Source organism: Nerophis lumbriciformis, linkage group LG39 (assembly GCF_033978685.3).
Source record: "Nerophis lumbriciformis linkage group LG39, RoL_Nlum_v2.1, whole genome shotgun sequence".
Classification (NCBI taxonomy): Eukaryota; Metazoa; Chordata; class Actinopteri; order Syngnathiformes; family Syngnathidae; genus Nerophis; species Nerophis lumbriciformis.
The window spans coordinates 16,239,107-16,266,625 of record NC_084586.2 but is presented as its reverse complement, the minus strand read 5'-3'; the positions used below and the strand labels follow the sequence as shown (position 1 = coordinate 16,266,625).

At 30.1% G+C, this 27,519-nt stretch overlaps 1 protein-coding gene across 1 annotated transcript in view; it reads right to left on the bottom strand.

Annotated features, from left to right (window-relative positions):
* Positions 1-27,519, bottom strand: part of LOC133577669 (glutamate receptor ionotropic, NMDA 2C-like) — a 193,280-nt gene that overhangs the window by 27,336 nt on the left and 138,425 nt on the right. The window contains exons 12-13 of the mRNA XM_061931646.1: positions 7,521-7,750; positions 1,492-1,652 (exon numbers count right to left, since the gene is read on the bottom strand). Coding sequence (XP_061787630.1) covers positions 1,492-1,652; positions 7,521-7,750 — 391 coding nt within the window. The remainder of the gene's footprint in view (positions 1-1,491; positions 1,653-7,520; positions 7,751-27,519) is intronic.

Here is a 27,519-nt window from a genome sequence, read left to right as displayed (position 1 = left end):
GAGGCGTCCCTTCTCCGCTCCGTAAAAGTGTCCATCTCTTCTTTTTTTTTTCTTCTGTTGTGGCATATGCAGCAGGTGCCTGCTCGTTTTTCGTATGTGGGTAACAACATTTAACTATGTATATATATTTCCCAATTGGTTTAACTGCCACCCGCCTGAATCTATTTAAAATCTAATTTTTTTTAATTTCATCCGCCCGATCCGCGGATAATCCGTGGACTCCGCGGTTGTGCCCGCAAACCGCGCATCTCTAATATATATATATATATATATATATATATATATATATATATATATATATATATATATATATATATATATATATATATATATATATATCAACAGACTGTGCAGAAAGTCTTTGCACTATGCGCTTCAGCACCCGCTGACACCTCTGTCAGTTTTACGTGGCCTACCACTTGGTGGCTGAGTTGCTGTTGTTCACAAACTCTTCACTTTTCTTATAATAAAGTCGACTTTGGAATATTTAGGAGCGAGGAAATTTCACGACTGGATTTTATATTGTAGCGTCCCGGAAGAGTTAGTGCTGCAAGGGGTTCTGGGTATTTGTTCTGTTGTGTTTATGTTGTGTTACGGTGCGAATGTTCTCCCGAAATGTGTTTGTCATTCTTGTTTGGTGTGGGTTCACAGTGTGGCGGATATTTGTTACAGTGTTAAAGTTGTTTATACGGCCACCCTCAGTGTGACCTGTATGGATGTTGACCAAGTATGCATTGCATTCACTTGTGTGTGTTTAAAAGCCGCACATATTATGTGAGTGGGCCGGCACGCTGTTTGTAAGGAGGAAAAGCAGACGTGACGACAGCTTGTAGAGGACGCTAAAGGCAGTGCCTTTAAGGCACGCCCCCAATGTTGTTGTCCGGGTGGAAATCGGGAGAAATTCGGGAGAATGGTTGCCCCATAGATTTCCGGGGGGGGCACTGAAATTCGGGAGTCTCCTGGGAAAATCGTGAGGGTTGGCAAGTATACCTTGCACACTCCTGTTGCGCGGCAGGCCCGCAGGCCACGCCCCCCTCCACAATAGTGTATGTGAAGGGGAATGCGTATATAAAAATGTATGTGTGTATATGTTTGTATAAAATATATATATATATTTAATTAATACAAAAATATATATTTTTAAAAAGTCTAATTAAAAACTTAACGAGCCTCCTGCAGTACCACAAGGGGCTGCAGATCCCCCGTTAAGGTATTTTTGTATCATTTTCCACTTTTATTGTGAAGTCTAATAAAGACGATGATGTCATAATTCCAGCCTTTACTTCTCCAACTCAGCACTTGAGAACACAAATGAAGCTGCCCTCCGAGTGACTTGATGTCTTCTAAAAATACATCCTGCATCGTCCTTAAATATGCGCCACTTCCAAAAAAAAAACCTCTTAGGTGACAAAAGAGCAAGTTAAATATAAGTCTTTGTGTGGTGCGTTCAACAACAACAACAACAAAAAAAGAAAGAGAAAAAGTGGGTACCCATTCTTGAGGCTGTTGAGCGCCTCCTCCACCCCCTTCTGGTTGTACTTCATCATGTGCATGTGCATGTCGGGGTAGTTGCTGCGGATGTTCCTCTCCGTGCTGCCGTTCGGGACCGTCCCGAAGCGGAAAGGAGGGTAATGCTCGTGCGGCTTCTGGAACTAGGAGGCAGATGAAGGGGACAGGGGGGATTGGGGGGAGGGGATGAGAGGAAAAGGAGAGGAGAGAAACTGAAGTGAGGGAGAGCGTAAAAAAAAATAAAAATGCAGGAATGAATGGAGGAGCGACAAGAGGAACATGAGGAAGGGGGTGACGTGAGGACTCAAGAGGGAGGAATCGGTGAAAGGAGTCGCGTGGAAAGGGGGTGGAGGAGGTAGGGGGGGAAAGGATGAGGCACTTCTCAGTTGAATGAAATCCAATTTTAGAATCATCGCTGTCCAGATTTCAACCCCTCGGGCGACGGGGGCCTTTTTTTTTTTTTTAACAGTCGCAGCGCATTCTAAAAATACTATTTAAAGAGAAAAAAAAAATGTAACCAAATGTTGACTCTAAAAACACCAAACTGCTATTCAGGCTGTTTTTGTGTCTTTAAAACTTGCACTGTTCAGAAAATAATAATGACTCAAAATCAATGTTGTCATGAATTATTTCAGGCTACAATTATTTCACGTCAAATATTACACTTTGAAATATTTTTTTTGGGGGGAAACGTGTTTTTGACATTGTCTATGACAAAAGGGGTATAAAAAAATTTTAGAGAATTTTTGTTGGATTTTTTTAATTTTTTTTTTTTTTTTAGGAATATAATCAAATATTCCACTTTGAAATATTTTTTGGGGAAAATATTGCATATTTTGTGTTTTTGTCATAAAACTAGTGTTATATGACAAAAGGGGTATAAAACAATTTTAGAGAATTTTAGTTGGCTTTTTATATATATATATATTTTTTTTTTAATTTTATGAATATAATCAAATATTGCACTTTGAAATATTTTTAGGGGGAAAATATTGCTCAATTCGTGTTTTTTCCATAAAACAAGTGTTATATGACAATTTTAAATTTTAAATTTTAATTTTAAACAATTTTAGAGAACTTTAGTTGGATTGTTTATTTTTATATATATATATTTTTTTTTTAAAATGAAATATTCCACTTTTAAATATTTTTTGGAGGAAATATTGCATATTTTGTGTTTTTGCCATAAAACAAGTGTTGTATGACAAGAGGGGTACAAATTTTTTTTAGATAATTTTAGTTGGATTTTTTATTTCTAAATTTTTTTATGAATATAATCAAATATCCCACTTTGAAATATTTTTTGGAGAACATATTGCAAATTTTGTGTTTTTGCCATAAAACAAATGTTATATGAAAAAAGGAGTATTAAACAATTTTAGAGAATTTTTGTTGGATTTGTTTTATTTATTTTATTTTTTTATGAATATAATCAAATATTCCACTTTGAAATATTTTTTGGGGAAAATATTGCATATTTTGTGTTTTTGTCATAAAACTAGTGTTATATGACAAAAAGGGTATAAAACAATTTTAGAGAATTTTAGTTGGCTTTATATATATATATATATATATATATATATATATATATATATATATATATATATATATATATATATATATATATATTTTTTTTTTTTTTATGAATATAATCAAATATTCCACTTTGAAATATTTTTAGGGGGATAATATTGCTCAATTCGTGTTTTTTCCATAAAACAAGTGTTATATGACAAAAGGGGTATAAAACAATTTTAGAGAACTTTAGTTGGATTGTTTATTTTTATATATATATATTTTTTTTTTTTAATGAAATATTCCACTTTTAAATATTTTTAGGGGAAAATATTGCATATTTTGTGTTTTTGCCATAAAACATGTGTTCTGTGACAAAAGGGGTATAAAACAGACATAACAACATTATACAAACGTATAATCGACGGATTGATCTGAAGTTGATCAAGAGATTTAAGTGTTAAAAATAAAGAAAGTAAAAATTAAAGTATTTTTATGAATTGTTCACATTTTAAGGCTACAAATACTTTTTTTTGGGGGGGGGTGTTTTTGCCATTTTCTATGACTAAAGGGGTAGAAAACAATTTTAGAGAATTTTAGTTGGATTTTTTTTTTTTTTTTTTTTTTTTTTTTAATTAATATAATCAAATATTCCACTTTGAAATATATTTTTGTGGAGAAAATATTGCATATTTTGTGTTTTTGCCATAAAACAAGTGTTATATGACAAAAGGGGTATAAAACAATTTTAAATAATTTTTGTTGTATTTTTTTTAATGAATATAATCAAATATTCCACTTTGAAATATTTTTTGGGGAAAATATTGCATATTTTGTATTTTTGTCATAAAACTAGTCTTATATGACAAAAGGGGTATAAAACAATTTTAGCGAATTTTAGTTGGCTTTTTTTTTAATATATACATATATATATATATTTTTTTTATGAATATAATCAAATATTCCACTTTGAAATATTTTTAGGGGGAAAATATTGCATATTTCGTGTTTTTGCCATAAAACAAGTGTTACATGACAAAAAGGGTTTCAAACAATTTTAGAGAACTTTAGTTGGATTCTTTATTTTTATATTTATTTATTTTTTTAATGAAATATTCCACTTTTAAATATTTTTTGGGGAAAATATTGCATATTTTGTGTTTTAGCCATAAAACAAGTGTTCTGTGACAAAAGGGGTATACAACAAATATAACAACATTATACAAACGTATAATCGACGGATTGATCTGAAGTTGATCTAGAGATTTAAATGTTGAGAATAAAGAAAATAAAAATTAAAGTATTTTTATGAATTGTTCACATTTTAAGGCTACAATTACTTCTTTTTGGGGGGGGGGGGTGTTTTTGCCATTTTCTATGACTAAAGGGGTAGAAAACAATTTTAGAGAATTTTAGTTTGATTTTTTTTTTTTTTTTTTTTTTTTTTTTTTTAATGAATATAATCAAATATTCCACTTTGAAATTAATTTGTGTGGGGAAAATATTGCATATTTTGTGTTTTTGCCATAAAACAAGTGTTATATGAAAAAAATGGGTATTAAACAATTTTAGAGAATGTTTGTTGGATTTTTAAATTATTTAAAAAAAAATTTAATGAATATACTCAAATATTACACTTTGAAATATTTTTTGGGGAAAATATTACATATTTTGTGCTTTGCCGTAAAACAAGTGTTATATGACAAAAGGGGTATAAAACAATTTTAGATAATTTTAGTTGGATTTTTTATTTATATTTATATATATATATATATTTTTTTTTTTTTTTATGAATATAATCAAATATTCCACTTTGAAATATTTTTTGGAGAAAATATTGCAAATTTTGTGTTTTTGCCATAAAACAAATGTTATATGAAAAAAGTGGTATTAAACAATTTGAGAATTTCTGTTGGATTTTTAAATTATTTTTTAATTTTTTTAATGAATATAATCAAATATTCCACTTTGAATTATTTTTTGGGGAAAATATTGCATATTTGGTGTTTTTGCCATAAAACTAGTGTTCTATGACAAAAGGGGTATAAAACAAACATAAAAACATTATACAAACATATAATCGACGGATTGATCCGAAGTTGATCTAGAGATTTAAGTGTTGAAAATAAGGAAAATGAAAATTAAAGTATGACTTATTTTTAACAGGTAAAAAGGTATTTAATGCTTAAACCAAAAACAAACAAAAGGTGAGTGCCCCTAAGAAAAGGCATTGAAGCTTAGGGAAGGCTATGCAAACCGAAACTACAACTGAACTGGCTACACAGTAAACAAAAAACAGAATGCTGGACGACAGCAAAGACTTACTGTGGAGCAAAGACAATGTACATCCGAACATGACATGACAATCAACAATGTACCCACAAAGAAGGATAAAAACAACTGAAATATTCTTGATTACTGAACTGGCTACACAGTAAACAAAAACACAATGCTGGACGACAGCAAAGACTTGCTGTGGAGCAAAGACGGCGTCCACAAAGTACATCCGAACATGACATGACAATCAACAATGTCTCCACAAAGAAAGATTAAAAACAACTGAAATATTCTTGATTACTGAACTGGCTACACAGTAAATAAAAACAGAATGCTGGACGACAGCAAAGACTTACTGTGGAGCAAAGACGGCGTCCACAAAATACATCCGAACATGACGTGACAATCACCAATGTCCCCACAAAGCAGGATAAAAACAACTGAAATATGTTTGACTACTGAACTGGCTACACAGTAAACAAAAACAGAATGCTGGACGACAGCAAAGACTTACTGTGGAGCAAAGACGGCGTCCACAAAGTACATCCGAACATGACATGACAATCAACAATGTCTCCACAAAGAAAGATTAAAAACAACTGAAATATTATTGATTACTGAACTGGCTACACAGTAAACAAAAACAGAATGCTGGATGACAGCAAAGACTTACTGTGGAGCAAAGACAATGTACATCCGAACAAGACATGACAATCAACAATGTCCCCACAAAGAAGGATAAAAACAACTGAAATATTCTTGATTACTGAACTGGCTACACAGTAAACAAAAACAGAATGCTGGACGACAGCAAAGACTTGCTGTGGAGCAAAGACGGCGTCCACAAAGTACATCCGAACATGACATGACAATCAACAATGTCTCCACAAGGAAGGATTAAAAACAACTGAAATATTCTTGATTACTGAACTGGCTACACAGTAAACAAAAACAGAAAGCTGGACGACAGCAAAGACTTACTGTGGAGCAAAGACGGCGTCCACAAAATACATCCGAACATGACGTGACAATCACCAATGTCCCCACAAAGAAGGATAAAAACAACAGAAATATTTTTGACTACTGAACTGGCTACACAGTAAACAAAAACAGAATGCTGGACGACAGCAAAGACTTACTGTGGAGCAAAGACGGCGTCCACAAAGTACATCCGAACATAATAATAATAATAATAATATCTGGGATTTATATAGTGCTTTTCTAAGTACCCAAAGTCGCTTTACATGTAGAACCCATCCTTCATTCACACCTGGTGATGGTAAGCTACTTTCATAGCCACAGCTGCCCTGGGGTAGACTGACGGAAGCGTCATGACGTGACAATCATCAATGTCCCCACAATGAAGGATAAAAACAACTGACATATTTTTGACTACTGAACTGGCTACACAGTAAACAAAAACAGAATGCTGGACGACAGCAAAGACTTACTGTGGAGCAAAGTACATCCGAACATGACATGACAATCAACACAAAGAAGGATTAAAAACAACTGAAATATTCTTGATTGCTAAAACAAAGCAGATGTGGGAAACATCTCTCAAAGGAAGACATGAAACTGCTACAGGAAAATACCAAAAAAAGAGAAAAAGCCACCAAAATAGGAGAACTAAAACACTACACACAGGAAAACAGCAAAAAACTCAAAATGAGTCAAGGCGTGATGTGACAGGTGGTGACAGTACACACCTACTTTGAGACAAGAACTATAGTCATGCATGCTTGGTTATGCTTTAAAGTCATACCCAACAATTGCGACAACGACTTTTTACTGTCAACTGAGTTTCGTTTTTTTAATGATTTCTGCTGATGGTGTGCCTCCGCATTTTCTCAACGCAAAAAAATGCGCCTTGGCTCTAAAAAGGTTGAAAAAAACTGATTTAGGGCTATATAAGTAAACATTGATTGATTGATTGATAAATATGACAGCTCAAGCTGGACATACATCTGTAAAAATCCTCCATCTGCACATTTATCCTGATCTGCACCAAACGCTGTTTGTGAACAACGTTGTTGACATTTATTTAGCGATGGGATGAGAAAGGGGGACCACCCAGGGTCGGACTATTGACGGACAAACACTAGAGACAAAAAGCCCACGGTCAGACCAAAGTCAGCCATTGATTAGTTTATCGACGCCGCCGTGCCGTCTTCACGTGCCTCTACCCTCACCCCCCTCGACGGGACCCGGCCTCTTACCTTCTTGTCCGAGAGCCCCGAGACCGTGTCGATGTACTGCTCCTGGATCATGAAGGCGGCCAGGTTGGCGGTGTAGGAGGCCAGGAAGATGACGGCGAAGAAGGCCCAGATCAGCACCATGATCTTGCTGGTGGTGCCCTTGGGGTTCTCGATGGGCACCGAGTTGTTGAAGACGATGCCCCACAGCAGCCACACCGACTTGCCGATGGTGAAGGTGGGGCCGCCCGTGGCTGCGCACGCACAACAAGACAATTACACGTGTGAAATATTGATATTTACTTATTTTTAATAGAAGGAAATAATGACTGAACAGTCAGCACAATTTTATAGACACACACCTCTTGTGTTGTTTACTAACAAAATGAAATAAGTGTATTTTTTGTGTGGAAAATACTGTGCCGTTATATATAAAACATTATAATAATATATGTATAATTGATCTAGAGATTTAAGCGTTGAAAATAAAGTCAATACAAATTTTAAAAAACTGTCAAGAGTTCAAAAAATAATAATGAATCAAAATGAATGTTTATGAATTATTAACTTTTTAAGGTTCCTATTACTTCACAATAAATATTCCACTTTTTGGGGGAAAATTTTGTGTTTGCCATAAAAAAACAAAGTTTTCTGTTACAAAAAGGGCATTAAACAATAAGAATAATACAAATGTATTGAGAAATTGACAAATAGATCGAACGTTAATCTAGAAATGTAGGCGTTGAAAATAAAAAACATTTAAAAAATGTATGACTTTTTTTACACTTTAGGATCCCTGAGAACTTTAGTTATTTGTTATCTTTTTATTAAAAACTGTTATTGCTCAAAAAATGATTGATCCGAAGTTAATCTAGAGATTTAAGCGTTAAAAATAAAGAAAATACAAAACAAAATATGACTTATTTTTAACAATTTATTTAGTGAATCCTTTTTGGATGCCAGAGAATTTTAGTTGGATTTTTAATTGTTTAATTTTTATATGTATAAAATAATAATGAATCCCTTTTGGATGCCTGATCATTTAGTGATTTTTTTTTTTATATTAAAAACTGTCAGAGCTCCAAAAATAATAATGAACCAAAATGAATGTTTATGAATTATTCACTTTTTAAGGTTCCTATTACTTCACTATAAATATTCCACTTTTTGGGGAAAATTTTGTGTTTGCCATAAAAAAAACGAAGTTTGCTGTTACAAAAAGGGCATTAAAAAACAATAAGAATAAAACAAATGTATTGAGAAATTGTCAAATAGATCGAACGTTAATCTAGAAATGTAGGCGTTGAAAATAAAAAACATTTAAAAAATGTATGACTTTTTTTACACTTTAGGATCCCTGAGAACTTTAGTTATTTGTTATCTTTTTATTAAAAACTGTTATTGCTCAAAACATTATTGATCCGCAGTTAATCTAGAGATTTAAGTGTTAAAAATAAAGAAAATACAAAACAAAATATGACTTATTTTTAACAATTTATTTAGTGAATCCCTTTTGGATGCCAGAGAATTTTAGTTGGATTTTTAATTGTTTAATTTCTATATGTATAACATAATAATGAATCCCTTTTGGATGCCTGATCATTTGAGTGATTTTTTTTTTATATTAAAAACTGTCAGAGCTCCAAAAATAATAATGAATCAAAATGAATGTTTATGAATTATTCACTTTTTAAGGTTCCTATTACTTCACTATAAATATTCCACTTTTTGGGGGAAAATGTTGTGTTTGCCATAAAAAAAACAAAGTTTTCTGTTACAAAAAGGGCATTAAAAAACAATAAGAATAATACAAATGTATTGAGAAATTGACAAATAGATCGAAAATTAATTTAGAAATGTAGGCGTTGAAAATAAAAAACATTAAAAAAATGTATGACTTTTTTTACACTTTTGGATCCCTGAGAACATTAGTTATTTGTTATCTTTTTATTTAAAACTGTTATTGCTCAAAAAAATTTTGATCCGAAGTTAATCTAGAGATTTAAGCGTTAAAAATAAAGAAAATACAAAACAAAATATGACTTATTTTTAACAATTTATTTAGTGAATCCCTTTTGGATGCCAGATAATTTTAGTTGCATTTTTAATTGTTTAATTTTTATATGTATAACATAATAATGAATCCCTTTTGGATGCCTGATCATTTTAGTAATTTTTTTTTTATATTAAAAACTGTCAGAGCCCCAAAAATAATAATAAATCAAAATGAATGTTTATGAATGATTCACTTTTTAAGGTTCCTATTACTTCACTATAAATATTCCACTTTTTGGGGGAAAATGTTGTTTGCCATAAAAAAACGAAGTTTTCTGTTACAAAAAGGGCATTAAAAAACAATAAGAATAATACAAATGTATTGAGAAATTGACAAATAGATCGAACGTTAATCTAGAAATGTAGGCGTTGAAAATAAAAAACATTTAAAAAATGTATGACTTTTTTTACACTTTACACTTTTGGATCCCTGAGAACTTTAGTTATTTTTTATTTTTTTATTAAAAACTGTTATTGCTCAAAAAATGACTGATCCGAAGTTAATCTAGAGATTTAAGCATTAAAAATAAAGAAAATACAAAACAAAATATGACTTATTTTTAACATATTATTTAGTGAATCCCTTTTGGATGCCAGAGAATTTTAGTTGGATTTTTAATTGTTTAATTTTTATATGTATACCATAATAATGAATCCCTTTTGGATGCCTGATCATTTTAGTGATTTTTTTTTAATATTAAAAACTGTCAGAGCTCCAAAAATAATAATGAATCAAAATGAATGTTTATGAATTATTCACTTTTTAAGGTTCCTATTACTTCACTATAAATATTCCACTTTTTGGGGGAAAATGTTGTGTTTGCCATAAAAAAAACAAAGTTTTCTGTTACAAAAAGGGCATTAAAAAACTATAAGAATAATACAAATGTATTGAGAAATTGACAAATAGATCGAACGTTAATCTAGAAATGTAGGCGTTGAAAATAAAAAACATTTAAAAAAATGTATGACTTTTTTTACACTTTAGGATCCCTGAGAACTTTAGTTATTTGTTATCTTTTTATTAAAAACTGTTATTGCTCAAAAAATGACTGATCCGAAGTTAATTTAGAGATTTAAGCGTTAAAAATAAAGAAAATACAAAACAAAATATGACTTATTTTTAACAATTTATTTAGTGAATCCCTTTTGGATGCTAGAGAATTTTAGTTGGATTTTTAATTGTTTAATTTTTATATATATAAAATAATAATTAATTCCTTTTGGATGCCTGATAATTTTGTGATTTTTTTTTATATTAAAAACTGTCAGAGCTCCAAAAATAATAATGAATCAAAATGAATGTTTATGAATTATTCACTTTTTAAGGTTCCTATTACTTCACAATAAATGTTCCACTTTTTTGGGGAAAATTTTGTGTTTGCCATAAAAAAACGAAGTTTTCTGTTACAAAAAGGGCATTAAAAAACTATAAGAATAATACAAATGTATTGAGAAATTGACAAATAGATCCAACGTTAATCTAGAAATGTAGGCGTTGAAAATAAAAAACATTTAAAAAATGACTTTTTTTACACTTTAGGATCCCTGAGAAATTTAGTTATTTGTTATCTTTTTATTAAAAACTGTTATTGCTCAAAAAATTATTGATCCGCAGTTAATCTAGAGATTTAAGCGTTAAAAATGAAGAAAATACAAAACAAAATATGACTTATTTTTAACAATTTATTTAGTGAATCCCTTTTGGATGCCAGAGAATTTTAGTTGGATTTTTAATTGTTTCATTTTTATATGTATAACATAATAATGAATCCCTTTTGGATGCCTGATCATTTTAGTGATTTTTTTTTTTATATTAAAAACTGTCAGAGCTCCAAAAATAATAATGAATCAAAATGAATGTTTATGAATTATTCACTTTTTAAGGTTCCTATTACTTCACTATAAATATTCCACTTTTTGGGGGAAAATTTTGTGTTTGCCATAAAAAAACCGAAGTTTTCTGTTACAAAAAGGGCATTAAAAAACAATAAGAATAATACAAATGTATTGAGAAATTGACAAATAGATCGAAAATTAATCTAGAAATGTAGGCGTTGAAAATAAAAAACATTTAAAAAATGTATGACTTTTTTTACACTTTACACTTTTGGATGCCTGAGAACTTTAGTTATTTTTTATTTTTTTAGTTAAAAACTGTTATTGCTCAAAAAATGATTGATCCGAAGTTAATCCAGAGATTTAAGCGTTAAAAATAAAGAAAATACAAAACAAAATATGACTTATTTTTAACAATTTATTTAGTGAATCCCTTTTGGATGCCAGAGAATTTTAGTTGGATTTTTAATTGTTTAATTTTTATATGTATAACATAATAATAAATCCCTTTTGGATGCCTGATCATTTTAGTGATTTTTTTTTTAATATTAAAAACTGTCAGACCTCCAAAAATAAAAATGAATCAAAATGAATGTTTATGAATTATTCACTTTTTAAGGTTCCTATTACTTCACAACAAATATTCCACTTTTTGGGGGAAAATGTTGTGTTTGCCATAAAAAAACGAAGTTTTCTGTTACAAAAAGGGCATTAAAAAACAATAAGAATAATACAAATGTATTGAGAAATTGACAAATAGATCGAATGTTAATCCAGAAATGTAGGCGTTGAAAATAAAAAACATTTAAAAAATGAATGACTTTTTTTACACTTTTAGATCCCTGAGAACTTTAGTTATTTTTTATTTTTTTAATTAAAAACTGTTATTGCTCCAAAAATGACTGATCCGAAGTTAATCTAGAGATTTAAACGTTAAAAATAAAGGAAATAGAAAACAAAATATGACTTATTTTTAACAATTTATTTAGTGAATCCCTTTTGGATGCCAGAGAATTTTAGTTGGATTTTTAATTGTTTAATTTTTATATGTATAACATAATAATGAATCCCTTTTGGATGCCTGATCATTTTAGTGATTTTTTTTTTTATATTAAAAACTGTCAGAGCTCCAAAAATAATAATGAATCAAAATGAATGTTTATGAATTATTCACTTTTTAAGGTTCCTATTACTTCACTATAAATATTCCACTTTTTGGGGGAAAATTTTGTGTTTGCCATAAAAAAAACGAAGTTTTCTGTTACAAAAAGGGCATTAAAAAACAATAAGAATAATACAAATGTATTGAGAAATTGACAAATAGATCGAAAATTAATCTAGAAATGTAGGCGTTGAAAATAAAAAACATTTAAAAAATGTATGACTTTTTTTACACTTTACACTTTTGGATGCCTGAGAACTTTAGTTATTTTTTATTTTTTTAGTTAAAAACTGTTATTGCTCAAAAAATGATTGATCCGAAGTTAATCCAGAGATTTAAGCGTTAAAAATAAAGAAAATACAAAACAAAATATGACTTATTTTTAACAATTTATTTAGTGAATCCCTTTTGGATGCCAGAGAATTTTAGTTGGATTTTTAATTGTTTAATTTTTATATGTATAACATAATAATAAATCCCTTTTGGATGCCTGATCATTTTAGTGATTTTTTTTTTAATATTAAAAACTGTCAGAGCTCCAAAAATAAAAATGAATCAAAATGAATGTTTATGAATTATTCACTTTTTAAGGTTCCTATTACTTCACAACAAATATTCCACTTTTTGGGGGAAAATGTTGTGTTTGCCATAAAAAAAACGAAGTTTTCTGTTACAAAAAGGGCATTAAAAAACTATAAGAATAATACAAATGTATTGAGAAATTGACAAATAGATCGAACGTTAATCTAGAAATGTAGGCGTTGAAAATAAAAAACATTTAAAAAAATGTATGACTTTTTTTACACTTTAGGATCCCTGAGAACTTTAGTTATTTGTTATCTTTTTATTAAAAACTGTTATTGCTCAAAAAATGACTGATCCGAAGTTAATCTAGAGATTTAAGCGTTAAAAATAAAGAAAATACAAAACAAAATATGACTTATTTTTAACAATTTATTTAGTGAATCCCTTTTGGATGCTAGAGAATTTTAGTTGGATTTTTAATTGTTTAATTTTTATATATATAAAATAATAATTAATTCCTTTTGGATGCCTGATAATTTTGTGATTTTTTTTTATATTAAAAACTGTCAGAGCTCCAAAAATAATAATGAATCAAAATGAATGTTTATGAATTATTCACTTTTTAAGGTTCCTATTACTTCACAATAAATGTTCCACTTTTTTGGGGAAAATTTTGTGTTTGCCATAAAAAAACGAAGTTTTCTGTTACAAAAAGGGCATTAAAAAACTATAAGAATAATACAAATGTATTGAGAAATTGACAAATAGATCGAACGTTAATCTAGAAATGTAGGCGTTGAAAATAAAAAACATTTAAAAAATGACTTTTTTTACACTTTAGGATCCCTGAGAAATTTAGTTATTTGTTATCTTTTTATTAAAAACTGTTATTGCTCAAAAAATTATTGATCCGCAGTTAATCTAGAGATTTAAGCGTTAAAAATGAAGAAAATACAAAACAAAATATGACTTATTTTTAACAATTTATTTAGTGAATCCCTTTTGGATGCCAGAGAATTTTAGTTGGATTTTTAATTGTTTCATTTTTATATGTATAACATAATAATGAATCCCTTTTGGATGCCTGATCATTTTAGTGATTTTTTTTTTTATATTAAAAACTGTCAGAGCTCCAAAAATAATAATGAATCAAAATGAATGTTTATGAATTATTCACTTTTTAAGGTTCCTATTACTTCACTATAAATATTCCACTTTTTGGGGGAAAATTTTGTGTTTGCCATAAAAAAAACGAAGTTTTCTGTTACAAAAAGGGCATTAAAAAACAATAAGAATAATACAAATGTATTGAGAAATTGACAAATAGATCGAAAATTAATCTAGAAATGTAGGCGTTGAAAATAAAAAACATTTCAAAAATGTATGACTTTTTTTACACTTTACACTTTTGGATCCCTGAGAACTTTAGTTATTTTTTATTTTTTTAGTTAAAAACTGTTATTGCTCAAAAAATGATTGATCCGAAGTTAATCCAGAGATTTAAGCGTTAGAAATAAAGAAAATACAAAACAAAATATGACTTATTTTTAACAATTTATTTAGTGAATCCCTTTTGGATGCCAGAGAATTTTAGTTGGATTTTTAATTGTTTAATTTTTATATGTATAACATAATAATGAATCCCTTTTGGATGCCTGATCATTTTAGTGATTTTTTTTTAATATTAAAAACTGTCAGAGCTCCAAAAATAATAATGAATCAAAATGAATGTTTATGAATTATTCACTTTTTAAGGTTCCTATTACTTCACTATAAATATTCCACTTTTTGGGGGAACATGTTGTTTGCCATAAAAAAAAAGAAGTTTTCTGTTACAAAAAGGGCATTAAAAAACAATAAGAATAATACAAATGTATTGAGAAATTGACAAATAGATCGAACGTTAATCTAGAAATGTAGGCGTTGAAAATAAAAAACATTTAACAAATGTATGACTTTTTTTACACTTTACGCTTTTGGATCCCTGAGAACTTTAGTTATTTTTTATTTTTTTTATTAAAAACTGTTATTGCTCAAAAAATGATTGATCCAAAGTTAATCCAGAGATTTAAGCGTTAAAAATAAAGAAAATACAAAACAAAATATGACTTATTTTTAACAATTTATTTAGTGAATCCCTTTTGGATGCCAGAGAATTTTAGTTGGATTTTTAATTGTTTCATTTTTATATGTATAACATAATAATGAATCCCTTTTGGATGCCTGATCATTTTAGTGATTTTTTTTTTTATATTAAAAACTGTCAGAGCTCCAAAAATAATAATGAATCAAAATGAATGTTTATGAATTATTCACTTTTTAAGGTTCCTATTACTTCACTATAAATATTCCACTTTTTGGGGGAAAATTTTGTGTTTGCCATAAAAAAAACGAAGTTTTCTGTTACAAAAAGGGCATTAAAAAACAATAAGAATAATACAAATGTATTGAGAAATTGACAAATAGATCGAAAATTAATCTAGAAATGTAGGCGTTGAAAATAAAAAACATTTCAAAAATGTATGACTTTTTTTACACTTTACACTTTTGGATCCCTGAGAACTTTAGTTATTTTTTATTTTTTTAGTTAAAAACTGTTATTGCTCAAAAAATGATTGATCCGAAGTTAATCCAGAGATTTAAGCGTTAGAAATAAAGAAAATACAAAACAAAATATGACTTATTTTTAACAATTTATTTAGTGAATCCCTTTTGGATGCCAGAGAATTTTAGTTGGATTTTTAATTGTTTAATTTTTATATGTATAACATAATAATGAATCCCTTTTGGATGCCTGAACATTTTAGTGATTTTTTTTTAATATTAAAAACTGTCAGAGCTCCAAAAATAATAATGAATCAAAATGAATGTTTATGAATTATTCACTTTTTAAGGTTCCTATTACTTCACTATAAATATTCCACTTTTTGGGGGAACATGTTGTTTGCCATAAAAAAAAAGAAGTTTTCTGTTACAAAAAGGGCATTAAAAAACAATAAGAATAATACAAATGTATTGAGAAATTGACAAATAGATCGAACGTTAATCTAGAAATGTAGGCGTTGAAAATAAAAAACATTTAACAAATGTATGACTTTTTTTACACTTTACGCTTTTGGATCCCTGAGAACTTTAGTTATTTTTTATTTTTTTTATTAAAAACTGTTATTGCTCAAAAAATGATTGATCCAAAGTTAATCCAGAGATTTAAGCGTTAAAAATAAAGAAAATACAAAACAAAATATGACTTATTTTTAACAATTTATTTAGTGAATCCCTTTTGGATGCCAGAGAATTTTAGTTGGGTTTTAATTGTTTAATTTTTATATATATAAAATAATAATGAGTTCCTTTTGGATGCCTGATAATTTTAGTGATTTTTTTTTTATATTAAAAACTGTCAGAGCTATAAAAATAATAATGAATCAAAATGAATGTTTATGAATTATTCACTTTTTAAGGTTCCTATTACTTCACTATAAATATTCCACTTTTTGGGGGAAAATGTTTGCCATAAAAAAACGAAGTTTTTTGTTACAAAAAGGGCATTAAAAAAACAATAAGAATAATACAAATGTATTGAGAAATTGACAAATAGATCAAAAATTAATCTAGAAATGTAGGCGTTGAAAATAAAAAACATTTAAAAAATGTATGACTTTTTTTTACACTTTACACTTTTGGATCCCTGAGAACTTTAGTTATTTTTTATATTTTTATTAAAAACTGTTATTGCTCAAAAAATGATTGATCCGAAGTTAATCTAGAGATTTAAGCGTTAAAAATAAAGAAAATACAAAACAAAATATGACTTATTTTTACCAATTTATTTAGTGAATCCCTTTTGGATGCCAGAGAATTTTAGTGGATTTTTAATTGTTTAATTTTTATATGTATAAAATAATAATGAATCCTTTTTGGATGCCTGATCATTTTAGTGATTTTTTTTTAATATTAAAAACTGTCAGAGCTCCAAAAATAATAATGAATCAAAATGAATGTTTATGAATTATTCACTTTTTAAGGTTCCTATTACTTCACTATAAATATTCCACTTTTTGGGGGAAAATTTTGTGTTTGCCATAAAAAAAACCGAAGTTTTCTGTTACAAAAAGGGCATTAAAAAACTATAAGAATAATACAAATGTATTGAGAAATTGACAAATAGATCGAACGTTAATCTAGAAATGTAAGCGTTGAAAATAAAAAACATTTTAAAAATGTATGACTTTTTTTACACTTTACACTTTTGGATCCCTGAGAACTTTAGTTATTTTTTTAAATTTTTTTAATTAAAAACTGTTATTGCTCAAAAAATGATTGATCCGAAGTTAATCTAGAGATTTAAGCGTTAAAAATAAAGAAAATACAAAACAAAATATGACTTATTATTAACAATTTATTTAGTGAATCCCTTTTGGATGCCAGAGAATTTTAGTTGGATTTTTAATTGTTTAATTTTTATATGTATAAAATAATAATGAATCCCTTTTGGATGCCTGATCATTTTAGTGATTTTTTTTTTAATATTAAAAACTGTCAGAGCTCCAAAAATAATAATTAATCAAAATTAATGTTTATGAATTATTAACTTTTTAAGGTTTCTATTACTTCACAACAAATATTCCACTTTTTGGGGGAAAATGCTGTGTTTGCCATAAAAAAACAAAGTTTTCTGTTACAAAAAGGGCATTAAAAACAATAACAATAATACAAATGTATTGAGAAATTGACAAATAGATCGAACGTTAATCGAGAAATGTAGGCGTTGAAAATAAAAAACATTTAAAAAATGTATGACTTTTTTTACACTTTAGGATCCCTGAGAACTTTAGTTATTTTTTATTTTTTTTATTAAAAACTGTTATTGCTCAAAAAATTATTGATCTGAAGTTAATTTAGAGATTTAAGCGTTAAAAATGAAGAAAATACAAAACAAAATATGACTTATTTTTAACAATTTATTTAGTGAATCCCTTTTGGATGCCAGAGAATTTTAGTTGGATATTTAATTGTTTAATTTTTATATATATAAAATAATAATGAATTCCTTTTGGATGCCTGATAATTTTAGTGATTTTTTTTTTTTTTATATTAAAAACTGTCAGAGCTCCAAAAATAATAATGAATCAAAATGAATGTTTATGAATTATTCACTTTTTAAGGTTCCTATTACTTCACTATAAATATTCCACTTTGAAATATTTTTTGGGGGGAATAATTAGAGTTTTCTCTTACAAAAAGGGCATTAAAAAACTTTAAGAATAATACAAATGTATTGACAAATTGACAAATAGATCAGAAGTTAATCTAAAAATGTAGGCGTTGAAAATAAAAACAATTTAAAAAATGGATGACTTTTTTTTACACTTTAATGAGTGGATCACTTTTGGATCCCTGGGAACTTTAGTTAATTGTTGTTTTTTTTAATTAAAAACATATTGCTCAAAAAATAATAATGAATATGATTAAATATTCCTTTTTGACATTTTTTTTGAGGAAAATATTGCATATGTTGTGTTTTTGCCATAAAACAAGTGTTCTATGACAAAAGGGGTATAAAACAAACATAAAAATATTATACAAACGTATAATCGACGGATTGATCCGAAGTTGATCTAGAGATTTAAGTGATAAAAATAAAGGAAATACAAATTAAAGTACAACTTATTTTTAATAATTTATTTAGTGAATCCCTTTTGGATACCAGAGAATTTTAGTTGGATTTTTTTTTTATATAGCTCAAAAAATAATAATGAATCCCTTTTGGATGGCTGATAATTTTAGTGATTTTTTTTTTATATTAAAAACTGTCAGAGCTATAAAAAAATAATAATAATAATGAATCAAAATGAATATTTATGAATTATTCACTTTTTAAGGTTCCTATTACTTCACAATAAATATTCCACTTTGAAATATTTTTCAGGGGGAATAATTTGTTTTCTGTTACAAAAAGGGCATTAAAAAAGAATAATACAAATGTATTGACAAATTGACAGATACATCAGAAGTTAATCTAGAAATGTAGGCTTTGAAAATAAAAACACTTAAAAAAATGTATTACTTTAAAATGGATCACTTTTGGATCCCTGAGAACTTTAGTTTAATTTTTTATTTTTCATTAAAAACTGTTATTGCTCAAAAAATAATAATGAATATAATCAAATATTTCATTTTGAAATATTTTTTGGGGAAAATATTGCATATGTTGTGTTTTTGCCATAAAACAAGTGTTCTATGACAAAAGAGGTATAAAACAAACATAAAAACATTATAAAGTGACGGATTGATCCGAAGTTGATCTAGAGTTTTAAGTGTTGAAAATAAAGAAAATACAAATTAAAGTATGACTTATTTTTTTTAAATGTATTTAGTGAATCCCTTTTAGATGCCAGAGAATTTTAGTTGGATTTTTTTTTTTTATAGCTCAAAAAATATTAATGAATCCCTTTTGGATGCCTGATAATTTTAGTGATTTTTTTTTTAATATATTAAAAACTGTCAGACAAAATGACAAATGAATCAAAATGAATGTTTATGAATTATTCACTTTTTAAGGTTCCTATTACTTTACAATAAATATTCCACTTTGAAATATTTTTAGGGGTAATAATTTGTGTTTACCATAAAAAACAAAGTTTTCTGTTACAAAAAGGGCATTGAAAAACTATAAGAATAATACAAATGTATTGAGAAATTGAGATATAGATCGGAAGTTAATCTAGAAATGTAGGCGTTGAAAATAAAAAATATTTAAAAAATGTATGACTCTTTTTTACACTTTAATGAGTGGATCACTTTTGGATCCCTGAGAATTTTTATTTAATTTTTTTATTAAAAACTGTTATTGTTAAGAATTTTTTTAATATTAAAAACTTTTATACCTCAAAAAGAGGGGGACTTTTATTTGGATCATTGTTTTTTGTTTGTTTTGAATTAAAAACTGTTATTGCTAAAAAAAAATAAATAATGAATGTAATCAAATATTCCACTTTTAAATATATTTTGGGGAAAATATTGCATATTTTGTGCATTTGCCATAAAAAAAACCCATGTTTTCTATGACACAAAGGGCTTAAAAAAAACTTTAAATATCATTAAAAACGTATTATTGACGGATAGATCAAAAATGTATCTCGAGAATAGAGCATTAAAAATGTTTTTTAAACAAATGTTTGACTTATTTTTAACACTTTCATGAGTGGTTTTGGGTCCCTAAGAATTTTAGTCGGATTTGTGTTAGTTGTTAAAAAAATAATAATAAATAAAAATCAATGTTTTATGAATTATTGACCTATTTCAGGCTCCAATTATTTTACATCAAATATTTCACTTTGAAATATATTAGGGGCAAAATATTGTATATCTTGTGTGTTTGCCATTTAAAAAAAAACGTTTTCTATGACAAAAAGGCATTAAAAATATATAGATTTTTTTTTTTCATCATAAAAACGTATAATTGACGGATATATCGAAAGTTGATCCAGAGATATAAGTGTTGGAAAAAAAATAAAACAAATGTATGACTAAATTTTAACTGCTGAGTATGGAAGAATCTACAAAGGAGGCTTCCTACCACAACAAGTTTTAATTGTGATGAGACCGCACTTTTCTGGGAAAAACATGGCAAAGCGGACTTATTTCACAGCGGAGGAGGAGACTACCTCTACCTTCCAAGAGCACGCTCACACACACACACACACACACACACACACACACACACACACACACATACATGTCTTGCCTACTTTGTGTGGACCCACGTTTGGTTAGTACAGGGGTCGGCAACCCAAAATGTTGAAAGAGCCATATTGGACCAAAAATACAAAAACAAATCTGTCTGGAGCCGCAACAAATTAAAAGCCATATTACATACAGATAGTGTGTCATGAGATATAAATTGAATTAAGAGGACTTAAAGGAAACTTAATGACCTCAAATATAGCTACAGATGAGGCATAATGATGCAATATGTACATATAGCTAGCCTAAATAGCATGTTAGCATCAATTAGCTTGCAGTCATGCAGTGACCAAATATGTCTGATTAGCACTCCACACAAGTCAATAACATCAACAAAACTCACCTTTGTGCATTCATGCACAAAATTAAAAGTTTGGTGGACAAAATGAGACAGAAAAAGAAGTGGCATAAAACACGTCCTAGAGAGTCGGAGAAAGTTATACATGTAAACAAACTACGGTGAGTTCAAGGACCGCCAAAATTAGTAGGACAAAACGGCGCTCCGCAAATACTCGAATCAGTGAAGCATGTTTAATATAAACAGTGTGCTTTATAACAATTAGGGAGGTTTGTGTCATGTTTGTCCTCCTACAGAAACCATATTAAAACAAACAAAAAATGTTTTTCCCCTCATCTTTTTCCATTTTTCATACATTTTTGAAAAAGCGCCAGAGAGCCACTAGGGCGGCGTTAAAGAGCCGCATGGAGCCGCGGGTTGCCGACCCCTGGGTTAGTAGGTTGTGAGGACCCCCCTTTCCACTATAGCTAGAATGATGAAAAAAAAAATATCTAGCACTAGATGGGAGTAGAGACTTGCAACCTCACTTCAGAATGCAAAAAAAACAAAGTAAAACAAATATTTTACTTCTGTAGTTGTGAGGACCAGGCAAATGTCCTCACAAGTCAAAAGGTCCTCACAGAAAGGGTGGTTTGTCAAGTGTATGTCCACACAAGGATGTTGAGACAAGTACACACACACACACACACAGACACACACACACACACTCTCCCTCTGTCTGATCCTTTCCTGACAGCTCCTCCTTTGCCGATGTTAATGTAAGTGGCATTTACTTTCTAAAATTGTTGTATTTTTGTAGCAATATGGTTGTTGAAGTTAAGGATTTTTGTGATTGCTGATCGTTTGTGAGGGCACTGAAGGTGTGTGTGTGCATGTTGGCAGACGGGGCATACAGAGGACTGTTCACCTTGTCATTGTTGTTTTTGACTTGTTAATAAAAAGAAAGTTGATCAATCACCTCCTTGTTATCTTTGTATGATACACAGTAGCACTATATATTGTGTTCAAAGTGTACAGACCTTTAATAAAATATGGACTTTTGTCAATACTGGAACCCATTATCTATATGTAAATGTTTTTATCATGGAAAAATTTGCTTCTTTATACAAACTTTTCAATTTAGGAACCCTATTATTAACCAATTAAGTTCGTACATTGAGGTTTGACTGTACCAATGGGTAAGAAAAGTTAATGTTGCATAATATGTCCCCTTTAAAAGTCTTGAAAAAAAATTTAAAAAAATTAAAAATTAAAAAAATATTAGAAAAATTCTAAAATAATGTATTTTTTTGTCATTTAAATTATAATATTTATAGATCATTGTAATTACTTCTATGAAACATTTATTTCTAAATCAGTTTACTTTAGAATTTTGATTAGTACTAGTAAATGATTTGCATGTATCATTTTAATTAAGACCCCAATATTTTGACACAAATGCAAATTTTGGGTAAGAATGTCACACAGCAGAGGTCTTCAACAGGGGGGTTTTTAAATATATCGTTTTATATTTTCCCCTGGAAATGATGTCATTAAATGATCAAGCTTTGTGGGTGGGGGGGCGTGTCCACACGGCTTCTGTATATTGATTGATTATCCTGCCAGCCGTCGGTTTTGAGGGTCTCATTTCACGCCGCCGGTATTCACGTGTTGCGCACTTCCAGCGGCGGAGCGACGCCGCGCGCCTTCTCGCACGGCACGAGCGAAGGGGTGCCGCCGCCGCCATCCATCTAACTTCGATTATCGTGGTGACGAACGTTAATTCAAAAAGTAGAGCATGACCTTTCAGACCTGCATGTTGGGCCTGCATGTTGGGATTGATTAGCCCCAAACCCGACGTAGGGGCTGGCGTGTCCGGGCTAGGGTTGTACGGTGTACCGCCACCAATAATACTAATGAAGTACACTGTACTGCCTTTTAAAAATACCAGTACTTTTTTTTTTTTCAAGAACCTGATGGCACGCTGTGGTGACATTGTGGTGCGTGTGAGTCAACACACACACACACACACACACACACACACACACACACACACAGAGTACTTCCAAGCGGAAAAAATAGGGAGAATGGACGTATTTTGGCTTCAAAACTAACAATAAAGGCAAATCAATGCGCTACAAGCGTCTTTCCGGAGTGTTTAAACTACTTCTAAATCACTAATTCTCGCCTCCATGGCGACAAATAAAGTGAGTTTCTTACAAGTATCATTATCACTGCAGGACGAGGAATAGCTAAACATAACTATGACGTTAATTAATTAAATAATATTATGTTCTACATATGGAGAAAGCGAACCACCAGGTTGAAGTAAATAATGGTTAAAGGCAGCATAAATTAAGGGGCCTTCGTTGGAGATATTTTATATGGACTGGATTAACTCTCTCACGAGAAGAGGCAATGAGTTCAGACTATTGAATGCAAAAGTGATAGCGCTATCCTGGAGGAGAGACTTCATTCTTATCTTAACGTCAACCTACAAGTTATGGTATACATCGGCTGTCTTTAAAGTCACCTACACACAAACATCTCCTTTTTATGGTCAGGATGTGCTCTCCTGACTTAACACACACACACACACACACACACACACACACACACACACACACACACACACACACACACACACACACACACACACACACACAGACAGACAGAGACTTGAAGGAGGAATATAAAACTGATGGTTTGGCTTCTCCAAGTTAGGAGTCCTTCATATTTGACCTGAGCTCCTCCAGGTACTGCAGACCTGTATAATGACGCTCGCTCATAATAAAGCAACTTTTTGTTTTTGATCCAGCCGCACTGCCAGGTTGCCCTTCTGCCTGGGAGGGGGTGACTAGACCAGAAATACACATCAACTACACTCTGTAGAAGGATACAATAGCTCACCGCTAACAACAACATGTTGTTCCAATGTTGTGTCTGTGTTGTAAAATATTGATTGGGAAAATGACCAAATTTCAACGGTCAAGTCAACGTCACAACCTGACATTGATTAAACGTTGTCAAAAAGCATGTTGTTTCAATGTTGTATTTGTGTTGTGGAATATTGGTTGGGAAATGACCAAATTTCAATGGTCAAATCAACGTCACAACCTGACATTGATTATTCGTCGTCAAAAAGCATGTTGTTTCAACGTTGTATCTGTGTTGTAGAATATTGGTTGGAAAATGACCAAAATTCAAAGGTCAAATCAACGTCAAAACCCAACATTGATTAAACGTCGTCAAAAAGCATGTTGTTTCAATGTTGTATCTGTGTTGTAAAATCTGGTTGGGAAAATTACCAAAATTCAATGGTCAAATCAACGTCACCACCCAACATTGATTTAACGTTGTTAAAAAGCATGTTGTTTCAACGTTGTATCCGTGTTGTAGGATATTGGTTGGGAAATGACCAAATTTCAATGGTCAAATCAACGTTAGAACCCAACATTGATTAAACGTTGTCAAAAAGCATGTTGTTTCAACGTTGTATTTGTGTTGTAGAATATTGGTTGGGAAATGACCAAAATTCAATGGTCAAATCAACGTCACAATCTGAGATTGATTAAACGTCGTCAAAAAGCATGTTGTTTCAATGTTGTGTCTGTGTTGTAAAATATTGATTGGGAAAATGACCAAATTTCAATGGTCAAATCAACGTCACCACCCAACATTGATTTAACGTTGTTAAAAAGTATGTTGTTTAAATGTTGTATTTGTGTTGTAGGATATTGGTTGGGAAATGACCAAAATTCAATGGTCAAATCAACGTCACCACCCAACATTGATTTAACGTTGTCAAAAAGCATGTTGTTTCAACGTTGTATTTGTGTTGTAAAATATTGGTTGGGAAAATGACCAAAATTCAATGGTCAAATCAACGATAGAACCCAACATTGATTAAACGTTGTCAAAAAGCATGTTGTTTCAACGTTGTATTTGTGTTGTAGAATATTGGTTGGGAAATGACCAAATTTCAATGGTCAAATCAACGTTATAACCCAACATTGATTTAACGTTGTTAAAAAACATGTTGTTTCAATGTTGCATTTGTGTTGTAGAATATTGGTTGGGAAATGACCAAAATTCAATGGTCAAATGAACATCACCATACAACATTGATTAAACGTCGTAAAAAAGCATGTTGTTTCAACGTTGTATTTGTGTTGTAAAATATTGGTTGGGAAAATGACCAAAATTCAATGGTCAAATCAACGTCACCACCCAACATTGATTTAACGTTGTTAAAAAGCATGTTGTTTCAACGTTGTATCCGTGTTGTAGAATATTGGTTGGGAAATTACCAAATTTCAAGGGTCAAATCAACGTTAGAACCCAACATTGATTAAACGTTGTCAAAAAGCATGTTGTTTCAACGTTGTATTTGTGTTGTAGAATATTGGATGGGAAAATGACCAAAATTCAATGGTCAAATCAACGTCACCACCCAACATTGATTTAACGTTGTTAAAAAGCATGTTGTTTAAATGTTGTATAATATTGGTTCGGAAATGACCAAAATTCAATGGTCAAATGAACATCACCACACAACATTGATTAAACGTCGTCAAAAAGCATGTTGTTTCAACGTTGTATTTGTGTTGTAAAATATTGGTTGGGAAAATGACCAAAATTCAATGGTCAAATGAACATCACCACACAACATTGATTAAACGTCGTCAAAAAGCATGTTGTTTCAACGTTGTATTTGTGTTGTAGGATATTGGTTGGGAAAATGACCAACATTCAATGGTCAAATCAACGTCACCACCCAACATTGATTTAACGTTGTTAAAAAGCATGTTGTTTAAATGTTGTATAATATTGGTTCGGAAATGACCAAAATTCAATGGTCAAATGAACATCACCACACAACATTGATTAAACGTCGTCAAAAAGCATGTTGTTTCAACGTTGTATTTGTGTTGTAAAATATTGGTTGGGAAAATGACCAAAATTCAATGGTCAAATGAACATCACCACACAACATTGATTAAACGTCGTCAAAAAGCATGTTGTTTCAACGTTGTATTTGTGTTGTAGAATATTGGTTGGGAAAATGACCAACATTCAATGGTCAAATCAACGTCACCACCCAACATTGATTTAACGTTGTTAAAAAGCATGTTGTTTAAACGTTGTATCCGTGTTGTAGGATATTGGTTGGGAAATGACCAAAATTCAATGGTCAAATCAACGTTAGAACCCAACATTGATTAAACGTTGTCAAAAAGCATGTTGTTTCTACGTTGTATTGACCACATTTCAATGGTCGAATCAATGTCACAACCTGACATTGATTAAACATTGTCAAAAAGCATGTTGTTTCAATGTTGTGTCTGTGTTGTAAAATATTGATTGGGAATATGACCGAAATTCAATGGTCAAATCAACGTCACAATCTGAGATTGATTAAACGTCGTCAAAAAGCATGTTGTTTCAACGTTGTATTTGTGTTGTAAAATATTGGTTGGGAAAATGACCAAAATTCAATGGTCAAATGAACATCACCACACAACATTGATTAAACGTTGTCAAAAAGCATGTTGTTTCAACGTTGTATTTGTGTTGTAGGATATTGGTTGGGAAATGACCAAAATTCAATGGTCAAATCAACGTTAGAACCCAACATTGATTAAACGTTGTCAAAAAGCATGTTGTTTCAACGTTGTATTTGTGTTGTAAAATATTGGTTGGGAAAATGACCAAAATTCAATGGTCAAATCAACGTCACCACCCAACATTGATTTAACGTTGTTAAAAAGCATGTTGTTTCAACGTTGTATCCGTGTTGTAGGATATTGGTTGAGAAATGACCAAATTTCAAGGGTCAAATCAACGTTAGAACCCAACATTGATTAAACGTTGTCAAAAAGCATGTTGTTTCAACGTTGTATTTGTGTTGTAGAATATTGGATGGGAAAATGACCAAAATTCAATGGTCAAATCAACGTCACCACCCAACATTGATTTAACGTTGTTAAAAAGCATGTTGTTTAAATGTTGTATAATATTGGTTCGGAAATGACCAAAATTCAATGGTCAAATGAACATCACCACACAACATTGATTAAACGTCGTCAAAAAGCATGTTGTTTCAAAGTTGTATTTGTGTTGTAGGATATTGGTTGGGAAATTACCAAAATTCAATGGTCAAATCAACGTTAGAACCCAACATTGATTAAACGTTGTCAAAAAGCATGTTGTTTCAACGTTGTATTTGTGTTGTAAAATATTGGTTGGGAAAATGACCAAAATTCAATGGTCAAATCAACGTCACCACCCAACATTGATTTAACGTTGTTAAAAAGCATGTTGTTTCAACGTTGTATCCGTGTTGTAGGATATTGGTTGGGAAATGACCAAATTTCAATGGTCAAATCAACGTTAGAACCCAACATTGATTAAACGTT